Source organism: Molossus molossus, unplaced genomic scaffold, assembly GCF_014108415.1.
Source record: "Molossus molossus isolate mMolMol1 unplaced genomic scaffold, mMolMol1.p scaffold_m16_p_19, whole genome shotgun sequence".
NCBI lineage: Eukaryota > Metazoa > Chordata > Mammalia > Chiroptera > Molossidae > Molossus > Molossus molossus.
Window position 1 is genome coordinate 28,805,765 of NW_023425354.1, and position 13,090 is coordinate 28,818,854.

At 47.3% G+C, this 13,090-nt stretch overlaps 1 protein-coding gene across 1 annotated transcript; it reads left to right on the forward strand.

The window, feature by feature from the left end:
* Positions 1-402: 402 nt before the first annotated feature.
* LOC118634608 (transcription factor CP2-like protein 1) lies at positions 403-10,270 on the forward strand. Its single transcript, XM_036269261.1, has 15 exons — positions 403-485; positions 796-947; positions 1,081-1,154; positions 2,274-2,379; positions 2,486-2,592; positions 6,158-6,310; positions 6,552-6,662; positions 7,136-7,239; positions 7,449-7,503; positions 7,757-7,850; positions 8,440-8,530; positions 8,988-9,070; positions 9,450-9,595; positions 9,729-9,780; positions 10,233-10,270. The coding sequence occupies exons 1-15, from the start codon at positions 403-405 to the stop codon at positions 10,268-10,270; spliced, it is 1,449 nt and encodes a 482-aa protein (XP_036125154.1).
* Positions 10,271-13,090: the final 2,820 nt, after the last annotated feature.

Sequence of the window (13,090 nt, forward strand, 5' to 3'; positions counted from 1 at the left end):
CAGCCTATGAGTTTCCAGGATTCTACATGGCTCATGGATCTGGGGCCAATCTTTAAACCCAAAGGTGCCCCTCATTGCCCTGGGCCTCCTGGGGGATGGCGAGGGAGTGGATGTCCATCCTTGTGACTTTGTTCTGCTGTACCACCATCTCCCCTTCAAGTTAATGATTGATAGGAAGCCCTGGGGACACCATTTTTTTTATTTCCCCCAGCTTGGGCTGCCTAATAGGTCCTGGGTTTCCTAGAGCCCTGGGTGCTTAGCCAATCAGAGGTCCCAGGCCTCACCCCACCCTTTAGCGGGTTTGCTTCTGTATATAGAGGTTGAGGCCCCAGGTGAACAGCTCAGTGGGTCCAGCCCAACTCAGTGCCCAACTCACACACCTGGCCTTGCTCCCTTCCTAAGATGCTGTTTTGGCACAACCAGCTGGAGCACCTGTGGCCCAGTCCCGGGGAACTGTACTCCGGGCCTCCAAGCAGCTTGCTCAGGTAAGGGCCAGAGCCCCTTTCCTCAGCCCCTAAGGAAGACCCTGGCCTGAGTTGTGGGGATGTGGTAGAGCCATCCATTTCAAGTGGAGGGGGATGGGCTTCCTGCTCATTGATGCCAGATGTTTGGTAATGTCTGGGTGGTATCTTAACGAATGTCTCTCAGAGGCCAAAGGGACTCCTTTGGCGCTGGCTGCTGCTGGGGTGCCTGCTACAGGCACCCTGGAGATAGGACCGGGCAGGGAGAGTCAAAGCCCTATAGGGGATGGGGTGGACAGGGCAGAAAGCTAGCAGTGCCCCCCCCCCCCGGCAGGGAGTCCCTGCCCTTGCCCTACCTGAAGCAGGAGGAGCTGCCCAACATCCCCAGCATGGAGCCCCCCTGCCCAGCGTTCCAGTATGTGCTCCGTGCAGCCACATCTCCAGCTGTGAAGCAGCAGGAAGAGGCCCTCACCTACCTGAACCAGGGTATGCTGGGCCTGGGAAGGAAAGGCGTTTTTGGGGCAGCAAGCTCTGGAGGTTGTGCCAGGGTGGGCTGGGGAGGCAGGCACCATTTCTGTCCCTCATAGTGGGGCTCACACATCCCCTCAATCTCTCTCAGGCCAGTCCTATGAGGTGCAGATGCTCTGCAACTCCAAGCTGGGTGATGCCCCCCGGTGGCCCGGGCTGCTGAAGGTAGGCGCATCCCCTCCCAGATCTGGCACAGGCTGTCCATCTTGGGCAGGAAGCCAATGGCATCACTGTGATGTCATTGTCAAGCAGAACCCTCTGAAGTCCACCTTTTAATTTGACCTTCACATTGTTGGACAGGAATTGAGGCAACAGGCACAGAGCAGTTAAGTATTTTTCAAGGAAACAGAGCCAGTTAGTAGCAGGACTGGGATTTAGAAATACGTTATCCACACACGATTCCTTCTTTCAAAAAATTATTCATTTAGCCATGTCGGGTGGCTCATTTGGTTGGAGCATTGTCCTGTACAGTGAAAGGTTGCAGGTTCAATTCCTGGTCAGCGCATGTACGGGAGGCAACTAATCTAGGTCTCTCCTCTCTCTCTCTCTCACTCCCTTTCTCTCTCAAATCGATAAAAAGAAGGGAGAGATAAAAAAATATATTCGTTTAGCTCCCATTTATTGCCAGAAACTGTTTTCTGAGTGAGGGATTCAGCAGTGAAGAGACAGATGTAGTTTCTTTCCTCAGGGGGCTTGCATTCTACTGAGTGAGACAAACATGTAATTATACAAATTATTTGCAATTACAAGTTGATTTACAAATTGCAAATTGATAAGTGCTGCAAAGAAAAGAGACATCCAGCCCTCTCCCTTTCTAGAGTGTGCCTCACCTCTCCCTTCCCATTTTCTTCCCCTTAGGCCTGTTACCTTTGCCTTCCTCTCTCCTAAGCTCCAGGGGCCCCTCTTTTGCCTCTGTAACGTGTTTCCTCTGAGCCCATACAGCCCAGCTGGTTTGCTTCTTTCTCTCTTTGTGAATTTCTAAATAAACTTTTGCTTATAATTAAAAAAACAAACAAACAGAAAAGAGACAGAGCGATTAACAGTGGGAAAGGATTAACTCTCCTATTTCACAGATGAGGAAACTGAGGCTCAGGGTCTCTACGTTACTTCCCCAGTTTCACAGCTTGTGGTGACATGTGGGCATCTGAACATAAATCTAGTAATTCTAAGTTCTATGTTCCGTAGGAGTGAGAAGCAAAGTGGGGTAGTAGCCAGGTGTGGGAACTCGTTCCCAAATGCCCAGGAACCCTCTGACCTATGAGCTGCCCCCTCCTGTGCCCACAGAGTGTGGTGCATGTGGTGTTCCATGACCGGCGCCTGCAGTACACAGAGCAACAGCAGCTGGATGGGTGGAGATGGAGCCGGCCAGGGGATCGCATCCTGGACATCGGTGAATGGGGAGGGACCAGGGACCTTTAGGGACACTTCTATCTTCAAAGCCCTTATGGATTGGGAGGGCTGAACTTTGCTCCCTGTTTGCTACCCTGTGTCTGCAGATGTGCCGTTGTCTGTGGGGGTGATAGAGCCCCAGGTGCTGCCCTCACAGCTCAACACAGTGGAGTTTCATTGGGACCCGACCAAGAGGACCTCCCTCTTCCTGCAGGTGAGTCCAAAGCCGGGAAAGGAAGGTGAGTTCAGGTGGGAGTAAAGGGACAGTAAAAATAAATCACTTGCAGAAACACCTTGAGGAAGAAATATGGATAAAGGTTTGTGGAATCTCACCACAGGGGACTGATTAAACATTAAAGCAATGGAAGAAACTACAAAACACAGGACTCTACTTCATAGACAGACATGGTCTGCAATACCTAGGCAAAATTAAAAGGAGACATCAAATGGAAAAATAGTTGCTAATGTGTTATACCTTTATTTATTTTTTAATCCTCACCCAAGGACACTTTTGCATTCATCTTCAGATAGAGCAAAAGAGAGAGAGGGAGGAAGAGAGAGAGAGGGAGAAACATTGACGCGAGAGAGACATATCGACTGGCTGCCACTCACAAGAGCCCAACCGGGGCCGGGGGCAAACTGCAACCAAGGTATGTGCCCTCAGCAGGAACCAAACTTGGGTCTTTCTGGACCACGGGCTGATGCTCTAACCACTGAGAAAATCAGCCAGGGCTTATATATCCTTAATATATAAAAAGTTCTCACAGCTCTGGCTGGTGTGTCCCAGTGGTTAGAACGTTGGCCTGTGCACTGAAGGGTAGCGGGTTTGATTCCTGGTCAAGGGCACGCACCTGGGTTGCAAGTTTGATCCCTGGCCCGACAGGAGGCAACCAATCTATGTTTCTCTCTCCTCTCTCTCAGGACCGCAGGCCGACGCTCTAACCGCTGAGCCAAACCGGCCAGGGCTCTCTCCTCTCTCTCTATCACTCTAAAAATCAATGGAAAAAATATCCTTGGGTGAGGGTTAACAACAATGACAAAAGTTCTCAAAGGTTATAAGTAGAAAATTTATATAAGGATACTAAATGTACACAGGTCAACGTCATAAAAGCTAATTAAAATTTCATATATGTCATGAGGAAGTAAAGTACAGCATAGGGAATATAATCATTATATTGTAATAACTATGTATGGTGCCTGGTGGGTACTTGTATTGTAAATTATATAATTATCTAACCACTATACTGTAAACCCAAAACTAATATGGAATAATATTGAGCCCAGCTGGTGTTGCTCAGTGGATTGAGCATCATCCCATGGACTGAGAGGTCTGGGTTCCATTCCTGGTCAGGGCACATGCGTGGATTTCAGGCTCAGTTCCCAGTGAGGGGCATGCAGGAGGCAGTCCATTGATGTTTCTCTCTCACATTGATGTTTCTATCTCTTGCCCTTCCTCTCTCTCTAAAAAATCAATAAAAGTATATTTTAAAAATTAAAAAAATATTGAATTTTAACTGTACTTGAAAAATAAAATAAAAAATTTCTTTTCATATATATATATAATGTTAAAAAACTCAAAAACCACACCTGACTGGTGTGGCTCAGTGGTTGAGTGTCAACCCATGCTCTGAGAGGTCACTGGTTTGACTTCGGGGCACATGCCCAGGTTGTGGGCCCGATACCTAGTGTGTGTGTGTGGTGGGGGCACGCAGGAGGCAGCTGATCAATGTTCTCTCTCATCCATGTCTCTATCTTTCTCTCCCTCTCCCTTCCTCTCTCTCTAAGAATCAATAAAGAAAAATATAATTTAAAAAACCCCGCTTATTGGTGAGGTTGGAGGAAACACTCTCATGTCCTGAGAATGCAGATTGGTGCACTTCTTCTAGGTATGATAGCACTTGAGCAAAATTTATTAAATTTACTGTTCATACCTTTTTACCCAATAGTTCCACTTCAAGAAATTTATCCTATAAAAGATTGTAAACAATCAAAATGCCCACGGGAGAATTGACGTTTAAATAATTTTTAGTACAGGTTTACAATGGAAATAGTGTAGCCATCAAAGTGATGTCTCAGAAATATTTCATGTAAACAGCTTTCCTGTAAGTAAAGAATAGGCAGAATACAAACTTGTATTTAAAGTTTAATTTCTATTTTGTAAAAACCAAAATGTGTGTGTGTCTACATGCCCCCCCCCCCTTTTTTCTTGTCCAGAGAAAAGATAGAAAGAAACAATACTTGAATGTCAACAGTATATCTCTGAGGTGGAGTGATGGGAGATGCCTGTATGCTTCTGTATTTTTTCAGTATTCTCCACATTTTCTACATTGAATATATTTTCCTTTATAATCAAACAACAGTGTCAAAAGTCACCTACAAATCCCTCTTTTGAGTGCCCACCATGGTCTAAGCACCTGGCCTAGGAGTCAGGCAGATGTGGCACAATTGCAGTTCCAACACTTCCTAGCAAGGACCTTGCCTAGGTCACATAATTGTTGGGAGCCCTAGTTTCCCCACCTGCAAAGTCAGACCCTGTAACTATTCTTTTTTTTTTTTTTTTTTATCCTCACCCGAGGACATTTTTCCATTTTTTGTTCAGCTAGAGCGGGAGGGAGAGAGAGGAAGAGAGAGAGAGAGAGAGAGAAACATCGATGTGAAGGGACACATCGAGTGGCTGCCACCCGCACGACCAACCAGGGCCGGGGACAAACTGCAACCGAGGTACATGCCCTTAGTGGGAACCGAACCCGGGTCTCTCTGGACCGCAGGCTGACACTCTAACTGCTGAGCCAAACTGGCCAGGGCCCTGTAACTATTCTTCACAGGATCGTGGGAGGGCTATTGTGGGCAGTGTGTGAACGGAGGGGAAGACTCCAGTTGCCCTTGGAATCCTGGTGCCAAGATGAACCCAGAGGCTGCAGACCATGTAGGGTACAGACCAGGAAGGCTTCCTGGAGTCAACTGCTAGATTTAGCAAAAACAAAACCAAAACCAGGACAGTCTGTTAAATTCAAATTTTATTTTATTATTTTTTATCCTCACCTAAGAATCTAAGAATATGTTTATTAATTTTTGGAGAGAGAGAAACATCAATGTGACCGAGAAACATGGATCAATTGCCTTCCATACTCACCCCAACTGGGGATTGAACCCCTTCAACCTAGTTATGTGCCCTGACTGGGAATTGAACCCAAAACTTTTTGGTGTATGAGACGACGCTGTAACTAACTGAGCCTCCTGGCCAGGGCTAAATTTAAATTTTAGATCAAGATTTTTTTTAGTATAAGTATATCCCATGCAATACTTGGCACATACTTATACTAAAACATTATTTGTTGTTTATCTGAAATGCAAATTTAATTGGGCATCCTGTATTTTAACTGGCAACCCCAACCTGGAATGGGATGTCTTGGCTCAGATGGGAGCAGTGAGAACTTTCCATGTATAGGATTCTAGGGAGAACTCTGCAGGTATGTTGGGGCCTAGGCTGGCTACCTGGGTCAGCAGGTTCATTATGGTGAGAGAGAGCGGCCATGCAGTAAGGCTTGACTTGACTCTTCAAGGTGCTCAGATGCCAGGGGCAGAAACTTTGCTTCTCATCCCATTAGCTTGGGGAGCTATTGAAGGATTTTGAACAAGGGAAAGAACCTAATAAAGTTACACTTTAAGAATAGATGTTGCTGCAGGTGACAGGCAGGCAACAGGTTTTAGGTAGCATTCCCCTAGAATGTAGAAGCTTGGAGTCACACCGCTTCCTCTTTGCTTCTTCTCCATCTTAGGTTCACTGCATCAGCACTGAGTTCACTCCTCGGAAAAAAGGTGGAGAGAAAGGCGTCCCCTTCCGCCTCCAGATTGACACTTTCAAGCCCAGTGACAAGGAGCTTCCACCTGAACACCTGCACTCAGCTGGCTGCCTCATCAAGGTGTTCAAGGTACAGGCAGCATCGGGTCCCCTTTTCCCTCCCTCACAGGGCTCATCACCCTGCCTTGCTGGCTGTGTGGATTTCTGGCCCTGCTTTGTTATGGACCCTCAGCCTTCGGTCCCCTCTGGGACTCTTTCCTTCTCTATGCACAGAGGAATGGGGCTTGATCTCTTTCTTAGCACCCCTTCTGCAATGAGAAGTGTGCAGGTGAAGAGAAGACATCTGAGATTTCCATGTCTCCCTCTTGTAGCCCAAAGGAGCTGACCGGAAACTAAAAACTGACCGGGAGAAGATTGAAAAACAGCCCCTGCATGAGAGAGACAAGTATCAGACTGCCTGTGAGAGCACAGTCTTCATGGAGGTGTGTACTGGGGTGGCAGGGATGGGAAGGGAGGTTTGGAGGAAAGACTCTCATTGTGCACCTGGGGAAATGGAAATCTCAAGGGCTGAGATTGCTCCAGGATGATCACAGCCCCCCACCCCCCCATCGTGATTCCACCGTTTCCTGCAAAGACAAACTGCACTATCTGTTGTTGGAGACTTCCAGGAGCTGATACCTTCCAGGCTGCCTCTCCTGTGCCCTGCCATCGCTGCCACCTCACTTCTGCTCCCTCTGCCTGGAGCACCTCCCTTCCTGCTGCTGCTCTGGCTAGCTCCTCCAGGCCTGCCCCAACTCCCCCAACCAGACCTGCAGGCTAGTTTGCTCTCTAACTGCTTATCAGGGACTCCTAGGGCAGGGACCAAGTCTGGTCAACTCTCAATAGACATAGGGAGGCGAGGGACAGCCACCACTGCCCTCAGACTGTCCATTCCCATGTGGCTGTTTGCCCACAGTGTTCACCGTGGCCAGAGCCCAGTGCAGAGCCCTACCCTCCTCTCAGCCCTCTGGCTCTGACTTCCTCCCACTCCTGCAAGCTCCTGTCCCCGGAGAGGGAGAGGTGAGTGAAGATGAGCACCTTCTAGCAATCTTTTGGGGTGAGAGTGAAGAGCTCCTTAGTCCACACATCGGGGGAGGGGCATGGTTGAGAGGCAGAAGAGGCTCTGCCCTGGCAAGCTCTGCCTCCCAGGGCAGCCTGGGGAAGGGTGGGCTGAGCAGGAGACCAATTGCACTGCTCTGAAGAGCCCCTGACTCTCTGCTCTCCCACAGGCTCTGCTGCTCACCACCATTCATCCTGGACACTTTGAGGGGCAACCCAGCTGAGGTGAGTCTTTCTTTTCCAGCACCCCACCCACTATCCCAAAGCCTTCTCAGCAACTTCATCTCATGCTCCAGCATAAGGTGGCCCTGCCCCCTGGTGGACATCTGTGGTATGGCCACAGATTATGAAACCCTGAATGGACCTGGCACTACCCTCCCACCAGCAGAATGAGCCTCCCTCTCAGACTTGGGGCCCTCCCCTTGTTCTCTGTCCATGGGTACATGATGTTACCTGGACCGCCTTCTTTATGCCCCAGGGTCTGGACCCTGGAGCTTCCATCCTAGAGACGCAGCAGTGGTTGCATCGGCACCGGTTCTCTAGCTACTGCCGGATACTAGCCAATTTCACTGGTGAGGCTGGGGTCTTGCAGGGACTTCTCTGTAGATGAATGAGGAATGAGGGTTGGACACTCAGCAGGGAGCCTGCCTCTGTCCTGGCTTTTGTGTTCCCTTATTTAAAAAAAAAATGTTTTTATTGTCTTTTTAGAGAGTTGAAGGGGGAGAGAGAGAGCAACATCAATTGGCTGCCTCCTGCACACTGCCTCACACTGGGAATTGAGCTCAGAGTATGTGCCCTGACTGGGAATGGAACTGGGACCTCCCAGTCTATGGGATGATGCTCAATCCACTGACCCACACTGGCCAGGGCCTCCAACTAACTTTTATTTAGGACTAAAAGTTGCCTGGCACCATGCTTAGTAGGTTCTCTCCTCTTGTATTATCCTATATAATTTATACACTATCCCTTGGGGACAGGGCTCGGAGAGGTTAAATAATTTGCCCAAGGATAGACAGCTAGCAAGCGGCAGAGCTGGGGTTTGAATCGAAGTCTGACTCTCTGGATGGATATACTAGGGCTATTTGTACACTAATGTTGGGCCATGTCCCTTGCCTTGATCCCAGGCCTCTTCCCCCAATCTGGCCCTGTCTGCCTCTGCAGGCACCGATCTGCTGAAGCTTACCCGGCAGGACCTTATCCAGATCTGCGGGGCTGCTGACGGGATCCGCCTTTTCAATACTCTTAGAGCCAGGTGCTGGGCACTGCCAACCAGGGGTCCCCTTCCCTCTGTACTGGCACCTACCAATTCAGCTAGCAGTCATGTTTCACAGAATGTTTAAGTCAAAAGGCATCTTACAGGCCACTTATTCCATGCCCTCATTTTACAGAGGAAGAAACTCGGGTCCCAAAAGGACAATGACCTGCCTAGGTTACAGAACAGGATGGCATGGCTGGGCTAAAAAGTTAGGCTCCTGTGACCTCTTCTTTTCTGTGGTCATCCCATCTGCATCTCTAATTTCTAGGGGCAGAGATTTTTCTCATATTCTCTCCCTCAGAATCCAGCATTCCTTAAATGCTTAATAAATGCTTGGTGAAATCTCTCCCAGGAGACCTGGGAGGAGGTGGGGTCTCTCCCAGGGATGGAAGCTCAAAGTGGGAGCCTAGTTCAGGTATGAAAGGCTGATACATAGACTGTTTTCCTGGCTCAGGCCCATCCGTCACCGGCTGACTTTATATGTGGCTCAGGAGGCCTCTAGGCAAGAGAACGAGGTTCCTAAGAACTCTGACTCAGGTGAGGTTCTGGCCTCTCCCTCCAGAAAAAATTCAGGTGTGGCTGCACGAAACCTCTTCTGGCCTGGGACACAGGCTGCCTCCTTAGCATTCCCCTGACTTCCATGACCAGATTAGTCTTCTCCTTCCAGGATGTCTCCCTGGGTTTATTCCTCCATGTTTCCCCCCTAACCTCATCTGATTTTGTCATTCTATTAGTATGTAGAATTATAACATTATAATATTATTGTACTTGGGTTTTAGTCATTCATATGTAGATGTCCATCTCCTCTTTCAACTGGAGACTCCCCTCAGTCTAAGACCTCCCCAAAGATGAGGAATAGGAGGTGAACACTAGGGGGATTTATATCCCCACTCCCCCTGTGCTGCCCACACCCCAGGCTTTTATCAAGAGATTTCTCTGGATGAACTCAGTGCAGTTGAGCTGATGGGGAAATTGGCAGAGCTCCTGGCCCTCCCAGCCAATCAGATCCACCGCCTCTTCCACCAAGGCCCTGGGGGCATTCTCATTCTTCTCAGTGACCAGGTAAGGGTGTGGCGGTTCCCTACAAGGCTCCACAAAGGCCTTGCTCACTCCTTTCCCTCTCCCTACCTACCCTGGCTTATTCCGTTTGGCTGTAAGAACTAAATTGTCTTAAGTGACCATTTCTCCCTTGCAGGTGGTTCAGAATCTTAAGGATGAATCATACTTTGTGGCTGTGGTGAAGAAAGGTGGGTTTTATGGGGAGATGGCAGCTTTATGTCTAAGGGACAGAGATTCATATAGCTAAAAGCCAGCTATTTATTGCTCAGGAAAAACGTGACTGAATAAATGCATTCTCCTAAGGGGGGAAACGCGTTTCTCTGTTAGGAAGTTTTTTATAAAGGGAGGTAAGGCCCCTTCTTTCTTGCACCCCACTCAACCTGCAACGGTTGTACTGTGCAGGAGGACCGGTGCTTGCTGACCAGTCAGCTGCTAGTTCTGGTTATTTGGATGCCCACTCTCTGTCCCTTCTGATGCTACAGTGCAGAGGGAGCCTTCCTAAAAAGGTGGATTCGAGGTGTGGTTGGAAGAATACTTGGGTGTGGCAGATGCACTGCAGGCCGCCCAGAGGCTAGGGAGTGCATAGTAGTGGTGGCTGGGGCCAGCCTCATCACAGTGATGCCCTTTTTACAACTTTCAGTGCAGAATCCAGATGGCTACTACCTGGTTCTGACCTAGGCCCAGAACACCTGCTGCAAGAGGACACTGATGCCAGCCTGGTTCTCTAGGGCCGTATTCACCAGAAAATCCTCATTGCCTCCCCAGGCTCCAGGTGAAGAGCCAAACTGTCCTGTGTCCTCCCCCTGGGGAGAAAGCAAGCAGCCCCCAGGCTCACATTTCTTTCTGCTCAGCAACAAGTTGTTGGAACCTGGGACACAGTGTCCCAAGATAAGCTAAACTAGCCAAGGCAAAAAACCTGTACATATGAATGAGCTTTTGCCCCAAGCAGGGTTGCTGAACAATGAAATTAATCTGTTTAAAATTTTACTTACCCATTCCTTTTTTGCAAATTAAAAAAGATATACTTAATGCTTGTTCAACTTTCTTGGTGGTATGGTCCTTTTGGAGAAATGTCCTCTATTTAAACTATAGACTAGAGCAAGGGATGGAGTCTGGGACAGAGGAATAAATAAATCTGTCTGGATCCCCCCTCCCCCAAGTTTGAGCAACAACTATTCACTAAAACCTCCAAAAAACCATTCAACTATCAAGTCACTGGGATTAAACTGCAGTTCTAGAGATTTGAGAAATACTATAGCTATTCTTGCACATTGAGCCCATGAGGTTTTTATTTTTAAAATGTAGTTAAGCCCCGGCCGGTTTTTCTCAGTGGTTAGAGCGTTGGAATCCCAGGTTCGATTCCGGCCAAGGGCACATACCTCGGTTGCGGTTATTCTCCAGCCCCAGCTGGAGTTGCGCGGGTGGCAACCAATCGATGTCTCTCTCTCACATCAATGTTTCTCTCTCCCTCCCACTCTGACTGAAGCTAAATGTAAAAATATCCTCGGGTGAGGATTAAAAAAATAAAATGTAGTTGAATTTACTAATCTTTTAATTTTTAGGTTGTAAGAAGTGTTTTCCTATATTAAGGTCATAAATATAAACATTTTTCAAAGTTTAAAATTTAACTTTGCATTTCACTTTTAGGTCTGTAATGCAGCTGAAGCTGATTTCTTGGTGTATATTTTCCCATGTAGAAAGCCAATTTTATGCAGTGCTTTAAAAAAAAAAAAGTGATATTGAACCATATCTTATTCTGCTTATTTTTTTTAATTCCCTTCCCTCAAAATTTTATCCTAAAAAAATTTCAAACATACTGAAAAGGGAGAACCCATATACACGGAGTGGAAAACAGGCTAAGGCACCCTCTGCGTAATCCCGTATTAATCGTTTACCAAGTTTTCATTTACTGGTCATCTATGTGAGTCTTAAACCAGGCAGCCTCTTAATAGGGAGGATAGGAAAGGGGAAGGCTCTGAACACTGGCTAAATTAAGAATGGATAGAACGGATGGGCCCTAGCTGGTGTGGCTCGGTTGGGGCATTGTCTCACGCGCTGAAGAATCTCAGGTTTGATTCCCCATCAGGGCACATACCCAGGTTGCAGGTTTGATTCCCAGTTGGCCCATATGGGAGCAACTGATGGATGTTTTTTCTCTCTCTCTGGAATCATTAAAAAACAAACAACAAAAAAAAAACAATTCTTGGGTGAGGATTAAAAAAAAAAAGAATGGCCCTGGCCAGGTTGGCTCAGCAGGATGAGTGGATTTCAAGTGGAGCCTGTGAGCCCACAGGGTTCCCTGAGGGTGTTCCATGGCAGGATAGATACACTGCAGATCTGGCTCCACTGTTCATCTCCACCCATTTCATTAACTTTTGTGTCTCTCTCAACTGAGGAGCCTCTAGCACAGACCAGACACTGAAATATTTGCTGAAATAAAGTGAATAAAGCAGGTAACATGTGAGTGTTTACAATGTGCCAATATTACCTCTTTTAGTCTTCACAACTCTAAAGCACTGTTACCCTCCGTTTAACAATGAAAATCAGCCAGAGGGTCATTCGGGTCGTTTGGGTGGAAGTCAGGCAATATGACTTGGGAGTTTGTGTTTAACCATTTCACTATTCCATCGTCACTCCGTCCTAGTCGAGGTCAGGGCAACGCTCTGCACAGATAAGGGACTCAGGCTGAATTGTTACTATCAAATTAAGACAAAAAATTTTAAAAACTCTAATTTATATTATGTCTTGTTTTTCGTAGAGACAAGCAGAGGTCAGGGTACTAAAGAAAGGCTACTAAAAAGGTATAAAATAAATATTATGAAGTGATATTGAAAAACAGAAGGATGCCAAAAAGAAGCCCCTTCATTCAGCCTCGGGAGCCTTTGCAGTTCTAGGGTTCAAGAAAGAAAAGAATCACAGCTCCAAGTCAGGCTATTTCTGCAGCAAAATGAAAAGTCTTCACAGCTTATTTCCTTTAATTACATCATAAAACAAAATTAGGACATACAGGAAACAATAATAGTTACAGAACAATTTACTTTATATATTTATATATAAAAAACATTTCTTTTTAGTCCAAAGATATTAAAGCTAAAGGAATCCTCTACTGCCACCTTGGATTTTATTTACTTTAAATAACCCTCCCTCCCCCCAAGTCTCAAGCGCCAAAAGTAGTGGGTGGAAACACAGTCACTTGGACAGCTAATGGAGCCTGGTGTTGAGTCACCAAGTGGGGAACTGTGTCGGTCCCAGGGACTGGCTAAGCGTCAGGCAGGCCTGGTGGAGAAACAGTAAGCAGCAGCTTCCACACTGAAGCAGTCCAGGGTAGGCCAGAAGGCTGGGGAAGGCTTAGGCCAGGTAGCCGATGTTTGAGATCAGACCTTGACAGTTAACCATCCTCTGCATTTTATTCCCTCAAGGGCTGAGATCAGAAGGGGGCGCTGCAGGTACAGGGATCAAAGAGCCTGGTTTAAAGATAAACATTTCTCCCACAGCACC

Excerpts from the sequence above, each read along its gene's own strand:
- LOC118634608 (XM_036269261.1), top strand. The coding sequence starts at position 403 with ATGCTGTTTTGGCACAACCAGCTGGAGCACCTGTGGCCCAGTCCCGGG. Across the intron at positions 7,504-7,756 it reads TGAGGGGCAACCCAGCTGAG|GGTCTGGACCCTGGAGCTTC; the intron begins GTGAGTCTTTCT and ends TTTATGCCCCAG. Across the intron at positions 9,596-9,728 it reads TCATTCTTCTCAGTGACCAG|GTGGTTCAGAATCTTAAGGA; the intron begins GTAAGGGTGTGG and ends TCTCCCTTGCAG.